The sequence below is a fragment of the Myotis brandtii genome, unplaced genomic scaffold, assembly GCF_000412655.1.
Source record: "Myotis brandtii unplaced genomic scaffold, ASM41265v1 scaffold4, whole genome shotgun sequence".
Classification (NCBI taxonomy): domain Eukaryota; kingdom Metazoa; phylum Chordata; class Mammalia; order Chiroptera; family Vespertilionidae; genus Myotis; species Myotis brandtii.
In genome coordinates, this window is record NW_005365371.1 from 6,894,140 (window position 1) to 6,914,638 (window position 20,499).

Genomic DNA, 20,499 nt, shown 5'->3' on the forward strand with positions numbered 1-20,499 from the left:
GGTGACTGAAGCTCCCAACCGCTCCTTTTTTTCTTTTCTTTTTTTTTATTCTGGGCCAGCTTTAGCTCTGAGGCCTCGGCTGCTGAAAGCAGGTTTCTGGCCTTTGTTTACCTTCTGTATTTGATACAATGTTGCAGTCCGGCTGGCTGAAGCCCGGCTGACTAAAGCAGGTTTCTGGGGTTTTGTTTAGCTTCTATATTTGCAACATAGTTGCTTAGAGTTGCAGCTGAGAGGCTGGCAAGTCAGGCGGGGAACGTTGGAGTTCGCTGTCACTGGAGCAAGCAAGCCTTCCTGTTCGCTTCAGTGCATGGCTGCCAGCCGCCATCTTGGCTGGCAGTTAATTTGCATATCGCCCTGATTAGCCAATGGGAAGGGTAGCGGATGTACAGCTAATTACCATGTTTCCCTTTTATTAGATAGGAGATATATATATATTACTGCTCAAGCAACTACATGAGCCTGCTGTACCAAAGAGCTTGTTGTAGAGTAGGCACACCCATATATACTAGCCCTGCTCATTGGATGCTGTGTCCTCCCCTAACTAGCCAGGAGGACTGACATTCTCTCCTAGGACAGGAGACATGGAGAAGGTTTCCTGTGACTGAGAATCCCCAACTCCAATTGATATCCAATCAAGTCATCTCTCCTAGTTGCATGTTATCAGCTTTGCAACTGGACCTAGACCAGAAAGATTTAAAAAGTCATTGGTGCCTCAGAGAGCTGCATTCTATCATCCTGACTCTTTCTTAGCCCCTTTGCAAGTCTACTAAGCCCCTCTACCCTTTCATGGCCTTTCTCAAATAATCAGAACAGCAAAAACCAGCTTCAATCTTGCCTTTTTCATCTTAATTTATTTTAATTTTTAATTACCTGCATTTGTGTGTCACTTAAAATGGATTTGAGTCTCTCTAAATAAATGAGATTCTAAATTAGACTTTATGTAATTAGACAAGAACTTAATTATTCTTGAGCCTTAGATAAAAATAAGCATTGGGTACCAATAGCTTAAAAGTCTGGTGCTAGGTTATTTGCATTAAAATGACTCATAAGGATATTTTATTTGAATTGTAGTACAATCATTGGACTATAAAGACTTACCATTGAGGACTAGATGACTTGAAAATATGTTGTATATCTGTTATTTATGTTATTAAAAATCAGGACTTGATACTTATCATCAATCTCACACTGGTAAGATTACAGATCATTATCACAGATGCTGATTAGCTAGCAATTTCTTAACATTTAAAAAAAAGTCATAATGCACTGACTGAAAGTCTTTAGCACCCTGTTTATTTTCAGTTCCCCTTCTCATATTAAGTGCCTTTATTAGTGAGATTTTTCCAAAAGATAAGAGCAATTACACTTTTATTTATAATTTTAAAAGTGACATTTTATTCATTATTCATCTACTTTTGAATTTTAACCAATATCTCTAGCGATGTCATATTTCTATGCAAATAACATGATTTATATTCACTGGCATTTTGAATTCTGATGCTCCTATGATTTCCATAGTTTTCATCTTTATATAATAACAAACACATTTTTCCCTTCACTGTCATTGTATGTCACATGTTGTCAAAGACTCATGTTGTGCAGAGAAGGACTTAGTGATGATTGGTTATTAGGCCTGACCAAAGGAATTTAGTTTCAATGTTTTAATAATAGGAGCATTTTTCCTTCCATTTCACCTAAAGATGCCAGTGCTAGAGGGCTTTTGATTGCCAAGTCAGAAATTCTGCGAATCAGCAGTGCAAATGTGATCTAAAGTCCACAAGCCCACCAGGCTATTCATCAGCCACAAGGATTTGTAGTCATGTTTCCTGGATCTCTTACCTCCTCTCCACTCTCTTCCTCTGCAACCTGGAGTCTCCAAGCCCAGGCTTCCCACATCAACATCATTTTCTATGTTTTGTCTATACTTTCACTCATAACATTTTATCTTATATTCCCTATCTCCTCTATTTGTTCATTCTTATTTATTTATTCAATAAATAATCATTGATCTCTAATTATATCTCAGACATTGTTATAAGCATTGAGAATACAGCTATGAACAAAACAGACAGAAATACCTGTCCTTACAGAGTGACATTCTGGTGAGGAGTCAACTCAAGCACACATACATCTGCACATACATGCACACACTCATACACATATATTCTCTGTAGAGTAAATGTAGAAAGTAGGTATTCTATCTCTACTTATTCAACCCTATTCATTCATCTGCCATATACTACCTTCTCTATTAAGGCTTTGTTGATCTATTCTCTGCCCCAGTTCTGGAGGGAATTTCATTCGCTTTTAGCTCTGTATTTTTATCTTTGACTGCTATAATGCTTTTAGCAGTCTACCTTATATTAAAATGGCATTCACTTTACATCTTATAAAATAGCATTTCATTGATTATTTTATTTAATTCTTGTAATAACCTTGGAAAATGGGCATTATCATCTCTATTTTGCAGATGAATGAACAAGAAACTTTGCCAAATAGTAAATGTCAGCCAGGTGCCTCCCTACCTCCCTTCCTCCCTCCTTCATAAATTTGATGAGCACAGGTTGTGTGCCAGCCACAGTGGTAGCTCATGGCCGGGGGCAGAGGTATAACAATGAGTAAAATCAGGGTTTTTGACATCATGGAGATCACTACACAAATACATGTAAAAATTCCAACTGTTCTAAGTACTACTTAGGAAAGCTTCATGGATAGACTTTCCTGAGCTCCAACAGATATTAAGAGTTCAAAGGTGATGGTGGAGAGGAGCACATGAGAAATAGTCCAGGTAAAGGGAATAGGTGAACAAAGAACTTGAACCTGTCTCCTGACTCAAAATCCAGAGTTGTTTTCTACTATGCCACATTCCTTTTTATAGCTTTTTTCTTCTTTTAGTTTATAAGCTTTTGAACACAAAAACTATGGCTTACTTTTCATTCCTCATAGCACCTAGCACATGGCTGCAACGGGTGTTAAATACTTATTTAATTCCACTTATTAGTTTCATTAAATAAATATAATTGAATCTGTAATAAATGGTTTCATGTTTTCTACCAGCACTGTATTACAAAGACACTAAAATGAAACATCAAGATTGAGGAAGTAAGAGAAGATACTATTATGTCTCCTTTAAGTACACATTCCCTCTTCTGAATCCTATTCCCCCCTCCCTCTATTTCGACCTGGCTTTTCCTTAAACATTTAGCTGGAAATACCAGAGATGCTGTGGGTTGGCCTTTCAGAAATGATTCTATATTCAGACAAATAGTTTTGAGACCATTATCCTTTATAAGGCAGTGCAACTTATTTTGTGATTTACAGTTTGCAAAGTATTTGCATATATATTGTCTCATTTGGTCTTTACTGGTAGAGGTTACTTTCCCCCCACTTTACAGATGGAAGCAAAGAGAAGTTAAAAGAAATGCTCAGGAATCCTAGCTGTACATAATGAAAGCAGAACTTCTACTGAAAGTTGAACTAGAGTCTAAACTGGAGATCTTATTACTCCCTGTCCAGGGACAAACTCTCCAAAGGCATACTGTGAAGTGGTTTAAGAGTAAAGAGTGGTGTCTGAGTGCTTGGGCTTGATTCCCAGTGTTTCCCTTGACCTACCTTGGGCAATATGTTAGCTTGGGCTGGCAAAATAGAATACCACAGATGGTTCCTTAAACAACAGCAATTTCTCAGTATTCTGGAAGAGAGAAGTCCAAGATCAAGATTGGCAGGGTTGGTTTCTGGTGAGAACTTTCTTCCTGGCTTGCAGACTGCCAGGTGCTTTCTCTCTATGTTCTCACATGAGACAGAGAGCTCTGGTGTCTCTGCCTCTTCTTATAAGGGCACCAGCCCTGTGGATTAGGGTGACACCCTTATGACCTCCCTTAATGACCCCCTTAAAGGCCCTATCTGAAAATGCAGGCACATTGGGGACAGGGCCTCAACATATGAATTTTGGGGAATTCAGTTTATAATAGACAAGATACCCCCTTTCTGCCTCCTTTTCCTCTTCAGTTAGGTGGGGCTAACAATAGTACCTCCCTCAGGGTCATGGGGACTAAATGGAGTGGGATGTTGTAAGCGCTGAGATGAAACTATGCCTGGCTTGCAGGTATTCCATGGCCATTGGTTACTACACACATTTTTAAACCAATTTAAACTTTTTATTGATTACTTCTTAACTACAGAATGCGTCTCCAGATATTTAAGAAAATGATTGTAAAAACAAATAAGTCCAAAACACCAGTCTCTCTGGAAACATGTGCTGAGTTGTTTGGGGTTTTCTTTTTTGCACACAAACATAGACATAGCCTTCACTTTGTCATGTAACATCCCTGCTTTGGCACTCACCACATTCATTTTTTTTTGGTCAACGTGTCCCAGGAATATTGAGAAAATAATTAGTGTGAGATTTTTCCAATGCTTAAAACCATTTCTCTATCTTTTATAACTAAATCCTAGGTTTTAGCCAATGTCAACTTTTTCCAGCCAGGCGACTTTGGGATTACGAGGCCAGGCTGATTGGAGTATCAATGGGCCTGGCCAAGAGGGGGAAAGGAAAAAACAAAAGAGAGATACTTAATAACAGAAAGAATGGTTTGCCACCAAAGTTATGGGTCTTTAAAGGTAGCACAGTGTTTTAGAAAGATCCTGAGACATGTAAGTTATTACTTCATCTATAATTCTCTACTTCACTTCAGTGAAAGTTCAGCTTTTTAGCATTGCAATGTCTCCATCTCCAAGGGAAAGGTTCTGATTTCCTAAGGTCTCCTAAACCATTGAGTGGATTATTTTTTCTTTTTAAGGCAAATTCAGAAGTATATTTTTTGTGTGGAGAAAACTCTTATACAAGGGGATAAGTCACAGCATTGGCCTGAACTTTAGGTGACTGTTATACTGCCTTTAAATTCCAAGAGATGAAGTGCTCAGAGCAAAGGTTGGAAGAAGATAAGCAAGGTCACTCATTTCACTCAAAGATAAAAGCTCACCTGGCATTTTCAGGTGTAGGAAGTGCAAGGCCATAGGAAATAAAAAATGCCCATGTTTCCTTCTCCATCTTTCTGTCTAGGTCAAGATTGGTCCTCTGTGTACGTTCAATTCTTCGAAATGCACTCTTGAATTATTTTAACATCTACTCTTTTAGAGCTCAAGGACTGATCTCATTAATTCTCTTGAGAAAGAGAAGGTACACTCTAGCTTTGCGGGTAGTGTGGATTATTTGTATTACAAAGCATACAAAGCAATTATTTAAGGTAGTACCTGCTCTGATGCATTTAGGTATTTCACAAATCATTAACTGCTCGAGAGAGCTGAGAAACAGACTGAAATGGAAACAGCCATTTCCAAGTGACGATGTTTTTTTGTTTTTTTTTTCAAGATAGGAAAAATAATAGACTCCAAGCTCCTGCTGCCTTTTTAGCCTAGAATATATATTCTCCTTTCCTCTCTTTAAGTTTCCTGTGGCTAGATCTCAACCATCCATTTAGGGTCCAATTCAAAGTTTTGGAACCTCCCTAATTTCTTTGAGTGACTGTCTCCTAAACCATTAGGATACAGAGATTCTTACCACACTACTAATATGTCCCCATTGCACTGCCCTTTGCCTTATCACTGCCCTTGGAATGTGGACGGGGCTGTGTCTGTGCTCCAGCCAGGCCAGCACAGATTGTGTGTTTGTGTGTGTGCAGAGTCAGCTCAGACATTGTTCATGAAAAGAGTGGGTGTGGTAGAGACAATTCCCAGCTCTGACCTACATTCCCCAGGCATCATATTATTTCTCAGGCGTGACTTTCCCTGCTAACCTTCCTAGCTCCTGTGGTTCACCAGGCATCCAGTAGATTTTATGTGTATCATTTACCCCTTCAGATAATAGCCACTGTTATTATCACATCAGTATATAATGGACCTACGCAATTCAGCGCTGCTCCCTCTAGTTTTCTTCTGTGATGAAGTCATCAGTGACCTGCAAAGGGAAGCAGCTTCAGTGAGGGTCATGAAAGAAAGTACCTTCTCCAATCCTACCTGTGCTGACATCTCGACAATCACCTTTGGTCATGTTCAGTCCATGCATTTAGTCTTCTTTTTTTCCATTCATTCTCAGACTGCCACTGAGCTGGTTGCAGTTGTCCACATGGATGGGATATGAAGGTCTTTGCCTTCAATATAGTCTAGATCAGTGGTTCTCAACCTGTGGGTCACGACCCCTTTGGCAGTCGAATGACCCTTTCATAGGGGTCGCCTAAGACCATCCTGTATATCAGATATTTACATTACGACTCATAACAGTAGCAACATTACAGTTTTGAAGTAGCAATGAAAATAATTTTATGGTTGGGTCACAACATGAGGAACTGTATTTAAAGGGCCAGAAGGTTGAGAACCACTGGTCTAGATGAACTAGGAGAATATAAAACAGAAAGTGATTAGGAGCACAAGAGTGGGACAGTTAGAATCTCTGGAGTTAGTATAGTGACAGCCCTCTGTGCCTCTCTTCCACCCCAGATTCCATCCCTACCCTCACTCCTTGAGTGGGTGTTAAAGGGGCTGTTCTGGAAGTGGTAGAATTTAAGGTAAGCTTGGAAACATGGGCAGAGTTTCGATGACCTGGGTTCCTCACCCTCAGAAACTCAAAGAAACCCTTTAGAATACTTGCTTCCCCCCCCCCCTTTGACATTTTGCATCTGGCTACAGCCTGTGGTTGTAGGGTAATAAGGAAAACCAGCTCTAACCTGAGAATCAACCTCTCGACTCTCATGCTCTGTTGTGTGTGCCAGTGCCTCCTATCCATGTCCTCAGTGTGTGATGACAAGAGTCTTTCCCTCGGGGCTCTATATCTACTGGCTTTCCAAGTATATAATTCTGTCTAGAATATTGATTAGTTCCACAAACATATAGAATTATATTGAAATGATGTTTTTTTAGGTTGAATTTTAACCTGATGACATCTCTTAACTTCACGGGGGTTTTGGTGTCTATTTCCCCAGGATGAATTCCAAACCTACTCTCGGAAAAAGGTAATGTGGATCTACCTGTCAGCATTGAACAGCACATTTGGTCTCACTCCTGACCACCCTCTCATTACAGATGAGGAGTGTCTCATAAATAGAGCTATAAGAAAGCCAGAACTAAAGGTAAGTACATTCATGGTTACTGCTGAGGCTAGAAAATTTTAATCTCCCCCCGCCAAAAAAATGTAAGATTAAATTCAGATCCTCCACTGTGTTAATTTTCAGTTGACAGTGTAGAACATTTAAATGGTTATGTGCAACCTTGATGACAACCTTGGACCAATTACTAAATTCTGCCCACCTCTAATATTAATTGCTAATAAATTGAGGTATACCAAGATTAATATGATGCCATGTATATAATAGATGCTCAGTACATATTAGCTCTTAGTAGAATCAAGCCCTGTATAATAATCTGTGTAACAGAGTTTATTGTGCAATAATGTTAATCACCAGGAATAGCCCAGGAGTCACCTGAAAGATGACCTTATTTTGAGTCTGTCATTCAAATGTGTTTGAGTTATTTCCACCTCTCCATATTAAATGAGCACTGCTTGGATTATGACTAGTTAACATTCATATTAAAATATTTTATATGACTGACCATTTTCTCATGTGTGTGTGTGTGTAAACAGCTGTTTAAATTAATTTTATGAGCTCCAGGTCAATTTAAAAAAAATAACAACAGTCAATTGTTGAACAGTTTCTGTATTGTCAATTGTTACTACTCAAAATCAAAAGAGGTCAAGCACCTCCAACTAACAATTGCTTAATCTGTTAGGTGGCCACTCACCTGGAGAAATAAACATCCCAAATCACCCTTATGGACATGGTCTCAGAGTATGATTAAGCTCTGGCATCTTTAATTGCATCAGACAAATAAGTGGACAGACAAATGAAGGAATGCTCAAGTAAAGAATCAAAATATGAGGAAGGGGCAGAGATCTTGGAGTGGAACATTCTGGTACCCAGGCTTGATATCTTTATCTACCAGCATAAGACACAGGGAGTTTGGCTAGTTACTGCCTTTCTGAGCTTTGAGTTTCTTAATTTGTAAAATAAGAGTAGTTACTTCATCTTTGCCTGTTTCTCAGGACTGTTTGAACCTAAAAGGAGAAGAAGGATATTAAGGTGATTTATATTCACAAAGGACTGAAACTTTCATTAAAATTAGAGATGTCACAGGCTCAGCCATGACAACACTGATGGCAATAACAAAGACAACAAAACAAAAATGATAACCAGTCAGGGCCTTTTAGAGGGAGTTTGGAGACTGCAGCTAAGAACTTTGTCAAGTTTGCAAACGTAAGCTAAGAGAGACTCTATAAACCATCTTGTAGGATTGCATGCAATATTGAAACCCAGGGTCTAACCTGTTCAATAGGATGTTCTTACAACATATTCCAATAAGAAACGAAGAGCAGGAAGCCCAGGGAGGGGAAGCTTCCTGGATCTGAGCTGAAAGAGGAAATTCACCCTGCAGCAGATCCCTGATTTCCTAATTACTATTTTTTTTTTGGTCTCAAATTCCAGGAAATGGGCAAATAAACTCCACCTCTAGCAAGTATAATGCTTACCCTCTTACCAGCCTAGAGCCTAGAAGGTGATGAGGGAAGCAGAGAAACTCTAGGCAGAGATATTTCCTGCTAGGGGAATCTCAAAGGCATTTAAAAGGTCTATGACAGAGTCATTCTTCTTACTCTGAAGAATGGCTTTAGAAATTGTCAGGAGTTAATGGAATTTCTTTTTTCTGGCCTGAGGTAAAACTTATCAGTAACCTCTTTATTCCTCATTATTGCTGCCTTCCTCTGCTGATGTTTTGTGTCCAATATGTTTTATAAATTTCTCAATCTCAGTTTGTGGTTTCACAGCCTCTTGACCCATGTTCTCTAACTTGGCAGTGGCCTCACATTCTACCATCATTTGTCCTTTAAAATTTTTCCAACACGAATTTTGAACTTATAGACTTAATAAAGTAGGGAACCCTCCCTTTATACAATTCCTGGAAGTTATGGGATTTTCAGAACTTCTGAGACTACCTGATTATTAGATTATTTGAGAAACTGGACTTGAGGCCAGCTGGGCTTGAGTTTGAATTCTAGCCTTGCTTCTTTATAGCTTCAATCTTGGACAAGTTACTTAATCAAAATGAACTTTGGAGGTGAAGTGAAGATGAAAATAATATCTGTCCTACCACAGGGTGATTAAAAAGACTAAAGAGGATGTGCAAAAAGCTCCCAAGTACTCATAAACAGTAGCTATGATTATAACCCAGCTCCATTAGCAAAATTGCAGGGAATATGGGAAAGGAAAAGAAGATGTTAGGCAAGAAATTTGAGTTTCAAAGATGGGCCATGACAACTATCATAATCTGTGCTGGTTACTTTCAAATACTCTTCTTCACTCTAACTTGCAACTTGTGAAGGAGAAAGAATAATTTCCAGTAGCAATTAATTCAAACCTTATGCTCAAAATCAATTGGAAAATAGGATTTATTTTTAAAAGATATTATGCAACCAACCTCATTGAAATACACCCATTCTGTAAAAACAAAAAGTGCAGCATGTAACATTCTTACTTGGTAACTACGTGTGTGTGTGTGTGTGTGTGTGTGTGTGCATGCTTACATGCATGCACTGTGTATCTTCACATGTATTTATTGAACAGAGTTCAGAGATTCATTTGAGGTAGCCAAGGTCTTGGAGTTGAGGAATTTAAACTCTATGTCTAGTTGGCATGTGGTGTACAAAACATTCTTTTATTTAATAAAAAATGTATTGAGCACTTATTATGTACCAGCTATATACTTTTCCCAGTTATAGTATTTATCTAATTGTTATATTGACTATAATATTTGTATGTATAGGACATGTTCAAAGGAGTGGCAATGGAACTCAATAATGATCTGACCTCAATTTATTCACCAAAATACTGAGGTGCAGAGACATTTAGTTGAAGTTCTCAAGGACACAATTATTAGAGTAGCTATAAAAGGAAGTCTTGAACAGTTTCTTGACTTTGGCTGCACATTAGAATTACCTGAGGAAATTAAAAAATATTTATGCCCAGCTGCACCCCAGATAAATGAAATCAGAATCTCTTGGAGGTGGGACCCAGTATCACAACTTTTTCGATGCTCTCCAGTTGATTCTAATGGTCAAAATGAAGCTATAATCATTGTTCCATAGCAATATGACAGACTCACTGCTTTTCTTTGTGCTTAATTAGGTCACCAGTTAATGGAAATTCAGATTCATATACAAAGTTGCTTAAAGAAATCAGAAACAAAAAGGCAAAATTGCTATAAACATTAGCCTTTCCTTTCTTTCCCACCCTACTCTCAGATCCTCACTTCCTGGAGCACTTTTTCTTGCAATAACCTTATCACCCTCTTCTAGTACCTGCTACCAGCCTAATCCTCTTTAGTGCCCCCTTTTTAGTGTACTCTGCAAGTTCGTTGACTCTAAGATAAAGTTCTACATACCTCATCTAGCATTTAAGGCAGTACTATCTGATCTTGTTTATTTTTCCTTTCTTTCTTTCCTTCCTTCCTTTCTCCCTTTCTTCCTTTCTCTCTCTCTCTCTCTCTCTCTCTCTCTCTCTCTCATTAATCCTCACCAGATAATATTTTTTTCATTGATTTTTTAGGAAGAGTGGAAAAGAAAGGGAGAAAGGGAGAGAAACATCAATGTGAGAGAAACACATCAATTGGTTGCCTCCTGCACAAGCCCTGAGGAGGAGCCTGCAACCAAGGTACATGACCTTGACTGGAATCGAACCAGGGATCCTTTTGGCCTGCAGGCCGACACTCTATCCATGGAGCCAAACAGGCTAGGGCTGAGTTTTATTTATCTTTCCACCCTCCTTCTCCATTTCTTAAACAGGCACACTGACTTGCCCCTCTTCCACAACTAACTTGTGCATAATGTCTTTGAAATGCTCTCTTGCCATTTCATCTGAGCAAAATTCTTCCAGTCTTTCAAGGCTGCAGCTCAGATGTCATTTTCTCCACGATGCCTCTGTCACCTGCCTTCTCCATATTTCTATAGTATTTCAATACTATATTTTTACTTTTTAAAATTTCTTTGACTTATTCATATTTGATGGTATGGTATAGTTTTCTTTGCTTTGCAATATATTTTCTTTCCTTGTTAGGTTATAAGGTAGTAGAATGCAGAGACTGAGTTTTATTCAGATACTTATCCATATAATAGACCCAAGATTCAGGTTGTTTGAATGATGACTTCTAATGAAGAATGCCATTTGTGTAGTCGGAAAGGATAAGACAAGTTAGGAAAAGATAAAATCTTAAATACCCATAGTAGGGCTCTATCTTTGCTTCTTCCACAAATGCTTCTTTAGCCATTAAACATCGTATATATGCTGACCCTCAAACAAGAGACTTTCTTAGTACTTTTCTTTTGTAGGTGAGATACATAAAAGTGCAGAAAATAAGATATGTTTGGAACAACTTAGAAGGACAGTTCCAGAAAATTGGGTAAGTTGTTTTAACAATTGCAAACAAAGAAAAATATTATCTCAAAAATATTACTGCTAAATATATCTTTCTCATTATTATTATTTTAGCTCGTTGGAAGACTGGCTCAGTTCTGCCAAGATACATCTAAAATTTGGATCAGGTCTAACAAGAGAAGAACAAGAGATTAGGTACCATGCATATTGTTATCTACACCTATTCAAAAAGATTCCTACCAGTTAGCCAAATAGATAAGTTAATCATCATCTTAACTGATCAACATCAGAAAACATTATAATGCTCTACTTAGTTGTATTGAATCAAATGCTTTTACAGATATTATCTCACTTTATCAGAGTAGCTTTGTGAGGCAGGTAGAACAGACACCTCATTCATCCCAACATAACAGATGAGAAATCTGAGGCTAAGAGAGGTTAAATGATCTGCACAGAGCACACAGATGGGGAATGATAAAGAGCTGAGTCTCACACTTCTGACTGTAGGTTTGGTGCTCTTTCTTTTCTACACAAGTCTTCTAAGGTTATTATAATAATAAGGTTGAGCCAGTTTTGACTGCAATCAGGAAATATATATTATCCTATGATAACATAGTTAAGTAAAAATTGTGGAGTGGCAGAAGAATACCATGCAAGACATACAGCTCCACAATTCCAAATCACTTACTAGGCAAAGAAGTTCTAGGAAAAGCATTGGATTGAATATCAAGAGCCTGTCACTAATTCACCCTGTGGCTTTGAGCAAATAGTTTCTCTTCTCCGGGCTTTAGTTTCCTAATGGTTAAAAGGGGGAGGAGAACTCTATAAAGGCCTTGCTGGTCCTAAGTTCCTGTGATTCTCACATTCCCCTACACCCCATCTCCTGTACCTTAAATAGATCTAGAATGTTGCAGTATCAGCATCACCAGGAAGCTTGTTAGAAATGCAGAATCTTAGATCACATCTCACCCCTATTGAATCAGAATCTTCATATTAACAAGATCACAAAGTTATTCATATGAACATTAAAGTATGAGAAGCACTGCTCTAATATATTTGACCAAGCTCTTGGATCTGAACATTTATGTAGAAGGAAAGAGTGGAAAATAAAGAGAAAGGCTAACCAGAGAGAAAGTGGTTAGTATTCTCAACTGCAAAAAACTCATAAAGGTCATTGCTGTGATAATCAAAGAAACACATCTCTGGGTCTTCAATTAAAGGGCTATATAACTCTGTGTAGAGCTATTTTTGAGAGCACACCACCTTTTCATTCACATTGAAACAAAATTGAAACAGCTTCCTATAACTGATTGGGAGTAGGAAGGTAGTTACAGTATTCCTTATCAATAGAACTACTCTCTCCTATTGGCCTCTCCTTTCCATTTCTATGGAGCCAGAGTTGGGGAGCATGCCAATCTTGAAACACTTGAATGAGACAATTGCTAATATTAAATACCAAAATTACCCTGAGGGAAATATTTAGACTTCAGAAAGAATCTAGTTTAATAGATGCAGTATGATTGTATTTATTGTTTTGGTACCTGGGTATCCCTCCCCCTCCCCAGTTATTTTGAGAAGGATTAGGGGTATGTCACAAGGGAGGCTTACATTAATTCCCAAAATGAGAAAGTGAATTAGATATTTTTTGAAAGGGCAAGAAATGAGTTTCATTTTTATTATTAGTTACTGAGTGATGTGTGATCTTTCCCAATAGGAGGTTAATATGTGGGCCTAATACTATTGATGTTGAAATCACACCGATTTGGAAACTGCTCATCAAAGAGGTAATATTACTTTTTTTGATGATGGATAGAAAATAAAGGAGTTTGGTCCTAGTCAAACAATCAAGAATGCTACTTGTTAATAGGTAACTGTAATTTGGGATATTTTAAAAGAATGACAAACATGTTTTCTTTATATCTTTTTCTACTCTTTTTCTTGAAGTCCACCTTTTTCACACAATGCCTGACACAGTATAAGATATGATGCTCATGTGTGTACTTACCCCCTACTGACTAGATGAATACAAATTCTTTTTATTTTTTAATCCTTTGTTTCTTAGTCTGTCTCAACTTTGCGTAACTAAAATAATAATAAAAATTGAAAACCTATTCTTTTCTTATGGGAAACATATGCAATTTCTTTAGCATACAAAATTGTAGGAAGAAAAACATCTGTTTAGCCTTCTTAGTTCTATTGATCTCAAAGTGTGTGGGGGAGGAAAAGAATGATTTGGCCATCATTTACTGAGCAAATTTTTCCTCTTTGGCTCTATCACTGGGTTTATTTTTCATTTTATAGTGATTATTTGTGAAACCACATAGCTATACTCTGGGTTTTCTCCTGCAGTTCACCTCCACCCCACATTGTCTTAAAATAAAGCTTATAAACTCAAGGTACTTTCTCAATATTTCTAGCAAGCTTTCAGGCATGAAAAAAAGCAACAGAATCTGGTAGGCAAAGTTCCTGTGTGCTTCTTCCCTAACCAGAGGCAAGATTACCACTCCTGTGTTAGACAGGCGGGAATTTGAGTAAGGGCACAGAATGTTTTCAACCAAAGCAGGATTACAACTGTTAGGAGTTAGCCTCTACTTTTTCCCAGTGTCCTAGATGCTCAGTTACAGCTTACCACCTCAGCTTGGCTGTTATGAGGAAATACCACCTTCAACTCATCCATTAATGTAAAAGCCTTTAATGGCTTCAATTATGGCAGATGCTGTGTCATAGAAAACTAGGAAGCATTCTAACTTTATACTAGTAAACCTGAACTAATACTTCATCTTTCCGAAGGCCAGTAAACTGGACATGATAATACCTACTCCTTACACAACTGTTGTGATAGTCAACATAAGAATATGTGAGGCACTACCTTGTAAATTATAAGGGCAGTAGTGATTAAAAGTAGGCACTCTGGGGTCAGATTGCCGGAGTCCAAGTCTTGGTCTAGGAGAGTCACAGCTGTGTGACCTTGGACAAGTTTCTCAAGATCTAAGGTTCAGTCTCTTCATCTTTACAATGGAGATAAACAATGACATCTGTTTAATGATGTAATTATGAGAACTAAGTGAGTAAATTCAGGTGAAGTTGCTTAGTGCAGTGTTTGGCACATGGCAATTCCTGAAGAAATATAATAAGAGTATTGCGTGGGCGATTTATGTCATAGAGATAATTATGAAAATGAATGTCAATGAATAACTAAGTGCGAAGCCTAAATATCTTTCCATCTTCCTGTTTTTGTCTGCCAACAGGTTTTAAATCCGTTTTACATATTTCAACTCTTCAGTGTTTGTTTGTGGTTTAGTGAAGACTATAAGGAATATGCTTTTGCCATCATAATTATGTCCACCATTTCCATAGCTTTGACAGTATATGATCTCAGAACGGTAAGTTTTCCTACAAAACTTACGGTCTCAGAAAGAAAGCAGTAATAACTTTATTGAAATTATGTTAGAAAGGACAGTCAGGACATGGTTATTGTCCACTCCATAATAAAAGAGACCATGTTTTTAATATCTAACACAATAGCTGATGTTCAACTACTGTTAGTTCTTTTTCTTCTCTCATATCCCAATTCCTAAACTTTCAAGTTATTTTTGTTCTCTCTTTGGCTTATTCATGGTGATTAGGCAGAAGATTATGCACAATTTATGAATCATTAATAAGTGAAAAAATATATCTAGAGAATACTGATGGATGTTGAAGATGATGGAAGAGGGGTGGAAGGTGGAGGAGTCTCTGAATAATATTAACTTCTTTGCATTTTATGTTTGGTTGGTACTTACTTGTCAAAGTCCAAATCCATAGCATGGCTTTCTTTATGTCTACACCAGGGCATGTAGGTGCTGTTGGAAAAAAAGTCACATAGAACAGTTTAGTTGACTTCACTACAAATCATGAATGCCCACCTCATCTAGACAAGGTTTCAAACCAAATCTCCTTTTAAGTTTCTGAAATGCCTAGCTGCCCATATCCCACTTTTCCTCTGATTCAGCAGATAACCTTGCCACATTTTTCATAAAGATAGAAGCCATAAGACAGGAATTTGCTCAACTCTCCACTTTCTAACTGTCAAATGACCCTTCTCTCCCCCTCTATCCTGCCTTGATCTCTCATTACAGAGGAGAAAGTGCCCTCTGCCTGCCTCGAGAGAGCATCCTCTCCAGCCTGCTCAGAGTGCTTATCCAGTCATCGGATGATCCCTTCTTGCTCCCTCTCCTCAAGAGCCTTCTCATTAGCACTTAAACATGGTCAAGCTTCTCCCAACTTAAAAAACTTAAATAAATGAAACGATCCCTTCTCTTGACCATTCTTTCACCTCCAGCTATTAGTCTACCTCTCTACTTCCCTTTACAGGAAAACGTCTTGAGTTCTTTATGCACACTGCCATGATTTACTCATCGCCTTCTCATGTTTTGCCTATACTACCTAGATTCTTCTCTCATGACTATTTAAACAACTTTTGTTAAGGTCACCACTATGATCTTAAGGCCTTAAAATTAAGGTAGTTTTAATTTTTTTAAAAAGTAATTTTTAGCTATTTTTTTCTTAATAGAAAGAGTAATATATATGGATATAATAAATATTTCAAACAGTATAAATAACAAGTAAATATTTCTCCCAATTTAGTTCTCCCAGTGTCCACGTTACCTTTCAAGAGGCATCTACTGGGACCAGATGTTCCATATATTTTCAGCAATATTATACACATATGCATTAATTTGTTTTACACAAATGGAAGTACATTATATGTATACTGTCATTGACGTACTTTCATATTTTTACTGAATAAATCTTGAATATCTTTTCATATCTGCACAAATATGTTTTCTCTAGATGTAAACCAGGTTTACATTAATAGATGTTAGGTTGTTTCTAGTCTTTTACTATTAAAACAATGCCACAATGATGATTCTTGCACATAAATCTTTTCACACACCCACATACATGTATATTTATAAGTATATATAAATTACAAGTCTATAATTTACATCAAATATAAATACATATGTTATAACAGATATATGTATAATTATCTATATCTATATTGATATGAAGATATAAAACTTATGTAATTGAAAGTACTTAATCATGAGCTAGGTATAGTATTTTAATAAATATTGGCCAAATGACCCTTACCCAAGTAATAACAATTTACACTCCTCCCAACAGTAGATGAGTGTTTTCCTTATCTTTGCCAATATAAACAAAAATAGAATCCAATAAATTTAATAGTATGTTTTCCACTGAGTGGAGCACTTGTTCATGTTTTAAGCTGTTTGTTTCTTTTACTATGAACTGTATTCTTGTGCTCCATTAATTTGGTGCTTATTGGTCTTTTGCTGATTTTATGGTCTCCTTCCCACAGTGGATCCTTTTATTTCCAGTACAGATTTCACTAAGCCTCTCAGTTGCATTTGACATAGTTAATGGCTCCAGTGCTTCTTTACCAAGTACTCTTTTCCTTTGGTTTCATTGACAACCCACTCTCCATGCTCTCTAGTTGCTCTTTTCCATTCTCATTTATAGTTTATCCTCCCCTACCTGACCTTTTAAAATAATGGGTGTCTAAAAATAAGAACAATATGAAAATGTATACAACGCATACACTATCTTGTATACCATGTGTGTTCCATCTTCTGCTCCCCCTCCGCTTGTTCAATCACTTGTATTAGTTTCTTGTGCATTCTTCCAAAAATTTTCTACATAGCTTTATTATTATTAATAATATGTGTTGAGGGTGTTTTCATATGAGTACACTGAGAGATTTTTCATTATTTTTATAGCTGCATATATCAATAACTTCTAAAGGCATATGCTAAATGACTTCTAATTTTATATATATCTCAAGTCCAAATACCTCTTTTGAGTTCCAAACTCAGATCCCACAATCTATTTCATTCAATATCACTTCTTCAAGAAGTATTTCTGCCAATTCATTGGCTATATATGCTCCAAAAGCACCTTATGTTTTTTGCCTCTTACTACTGATTGTAATGATATATTAATATATATGATTATTTAATTAAATGTATTTCTCCCATTAGGTTGTAAATTGCTTGATGATAAGAACCAAATTTTGTTGTTGTTGACTATTCATATTATTCCCAACTGTTAGCATAGTTCTGGGGGGCATAAAGGTTGTTCAACAAATGTTGAGTGAATGTATGAATAAATAAAAGTGAGTTAATAGCAGAACACTCTGTCTTTGACCTTATCTATTCTATTAACCATTATTAAGATATATTAATCAAATTTGTAAATGATTTGAAGCTAGTAGATTTAGAGAGTGTCTTAAATGACAAAATCTGAATAAAAACTCACACTAAATGATGGGCACCTTTAACCCTCCCACCCCCAGAGCCAGATAAAAGGTCTTTCACACAAAGTTGTTTAATAAATGTAAAATAAAATATAATTTTATTATATTTTTCTTGTTATCTTTTATTGATTCACTCTTAATATACCATATATTTAATATATTAGAACAATAAATACTACAAGCAAATAGTAGGAACAACCAAATTCCTTATAAAGTTATAGATTAAGAACTCTGATACGGGATGTCCCAAAACTGAAATAATTCTTAGTTCTTAAAGATAGTTAGTATACTAAATGTATATCTGAATGATCAAAGTTCTAGATATTATTTATCTACTTAAAAAAGTAAATAGGAATTTATGGATATCAAAATCTCTTTTGAATGGAAGAGCATGCTGGGAAATTCCTTTATGCTAGAGAATATGCACTTCTCATTGCTGAGTGAAGAGCACAGTTGAATGCTTTAATAATTGTGTAACAAGCTACTCAGTCTTGTTTTTAGCCAGTACTTTCAGTTGGCCACAAGATAGTGCTCCATCTTTAAAGAAGGCAAATACTTCACTGAGTAATACCTGGGACCTATCCTCAAATAAATAAACCTTTTCTATTTTCCCTCCTTTTCAGCAATCTGTAAAACTCTACCGTCTAGTTGAGTCACATAATAGCATTACAGTCCCTGTATGTGGGAGAAAAGGTAAGTCCCACTATTTTAGATCTATGTGTTGTCCAAATGTAATCAGAAAAGTATTGAAATTTGTATTTCTGATGGTTCCTACTACTTTCTTTTTATCTCCTTCTGTGCATTTACCTAAAGTGAGGGGAGACTGGAGATCTTTTCACCTTAAACAAACAACTTTTTTTGAGATAAAACTGATATAGAATAAAATGAACATAAACTATTCAATTTGATAGTTTTGACATATGTACATGTTAACATGAAATTATCAGCAAGATAACAATAATGACTATTTATTACCCCCTAAAGTTGCATTGTGCCTGTTTGTAATCTTCTCTCTCAACTTCTTTCTGCCTATCCCTATGCTCAGGCAAGCAGCTTTCAAGTTTAGAATTTATATAAATGGTATTGTACAGTACGTGTTTTTTTTGTCTTTCAAAATATATTTTGGGTTAGTTTTTGGGGGGATTAAAGTTTATAGATATTTTAAAATTCATCCATTGTGTTAAGTATATCAATAGTTCTTTTCTTTTCACCCTCGAGTAGAATCCCACTGTATGAATTTGTTCATCCATTCACCTGTTGATGAAAATTTGGGTTGTTTCCAGTTTGGGGCTATTACAAATACAGTGGGGCCTTGACTTACGAGTTTAATTCGTTCTGTGACAGAGCTCGTAACTCAAATTACTCGTATGTCAAATCAATTTTCACCATTACAATGAATTGAATGCTGGGCTGATGTTGTGGCGTTCACTGTGACGTTCGCTGCGCCAACTAGCGGTGGGGTATCTGAAGCTGGCTCATAACCCGAATTTTAGCTCGCAACTCAAAGCAAAAAATCGGCCGAGAAACGGCTCGTATCTCGAAAAACTCGTTAGTCGGGACACTCGTAAGTCAAGGCCCCACTGTAATGCTACAATGAACATTTGGGTTCAAATCTTTGTATGGACATAAACTTTCTTTTTTTTTTATGGGAAAATACCTCACTGTAAAATGGCTGGATCATGTGGTAGAAAATGTTTAACTTTCAAAGAAAATGCCAAACGTTTTCCAAAGTGGCTGTGCTATTTTATATGCCCACCAGCAAAGACTGAGAATTCCAGTTGCTCCACATTTTTTTTTCCACAACACACCATCTGTGCTCTGTATTGTGTGTTCACCACCCCAAGTCAAGTCTCCTTTCATCACCATTTGTCCCCACCATACACTATACACTCCTCCACCTCCCCTACCTCCTATAATCACCACACTGTTGTCAGTGTCCATGAGGTTTTTATTTTTTACTCAATCTCTCCATCCCACCTACCCAGCTCCTCTTCAACCCCCCACCATAATGGCTGTCAGCCTGTTCTCTATCTCTGAGTCTGACTTATTTTGCTTGTTAGTTCATTTTGTTCATTAGATTCTACATTTGCCAACACTTGATATATCAGTCTTTTTAACCTTAGCCATTTTTTACAATTATGAGTTATATCTCATTGTTGCTCTACTTTGCGTTTTCCTAATGACTAATGGCATTGAACACCTTTTCAGGTGCTTATTTGTTACTTCTAGATCTTTTACTTTTGTTAAAGTCAAGCTTATTTTTTCTTTTGTGGATCATGCTTTCTGTCTCATAGCTAAGACATCTTTATGTAATCCAAAGATTTCCTATGTTGTCTTCTAGAAGTTTTATAGTTTTAGGTTTTACATTTAGGTATATATTGTATTTTCAGTTTTGTAATTGAAGTTCATTTTTTACAAACAGATATCCAAGTGTTCCAATACCGTTTGTTGTAAAGACTATTCTTTCTCAAATGAATTGTTTTTGCAGTTTTGTCAAAAATCAGTTGCTTATACATATGTGGATTTATTCACAGTTTCATTCTATTCTACTGATCTATTTGTCTGTCTTTCTTTATACCAATTCCACACAGTGTAGCTTTATAATAAGTCTTGATATAGAATAATGTTAGTCCTCCAGCTTTGTTATTCTTTTTTCAGAGTTGTTTTTGGCAATATTGGACCCTTTGCATTTCCATATGACTTTTA

At 36.8% G+C, this 20,499-nt stretch overlaps 1 protein-coding gene across 3 annotated transcripts in view; it reads left to right on the plus strand.

Annotated features, from left to right (window-relative positions):
• ATP13A4 (ATPase type 13A4) overlaps positions 1 to 20,499 on the plus strand; it is a 124,726-nt gene that overhangs the window by 43,315 nt on the left and 60,912 nt on the right. For all 3 annotated transcript variants that reach the window (XM_014545323.1, XM_005873203.2, XM_014545324.1), the window contains 6 exons: positions 6,978 to 7,124; positions 11,429 to 11,499; positions 11,589 to 11,669; positions 13,189 to 13,258; positions 14,723 to 14,857; positions 18,417 to 18,486. In XM_014545323.1, the coding sequence (XP_014400809.1) occupies positions 6,978 to 7,124; positions 11,429 to 11,499; positions 11,589 to 11,669; positions 13,189 to 13,258; positions 14,723 to 14,857; positions 18,417 to 18,486 (574 nt within the window). The remainder of the gene's footprint in view (positions 1 to 6,977; positions 7,125 to 11,428; positions 11,500 to 11,588; positions 11,670 to 13,188; positions 13,259 to 14,722; positions 14,858 to 18,416; positions 18,487 to 20,499) is intronic.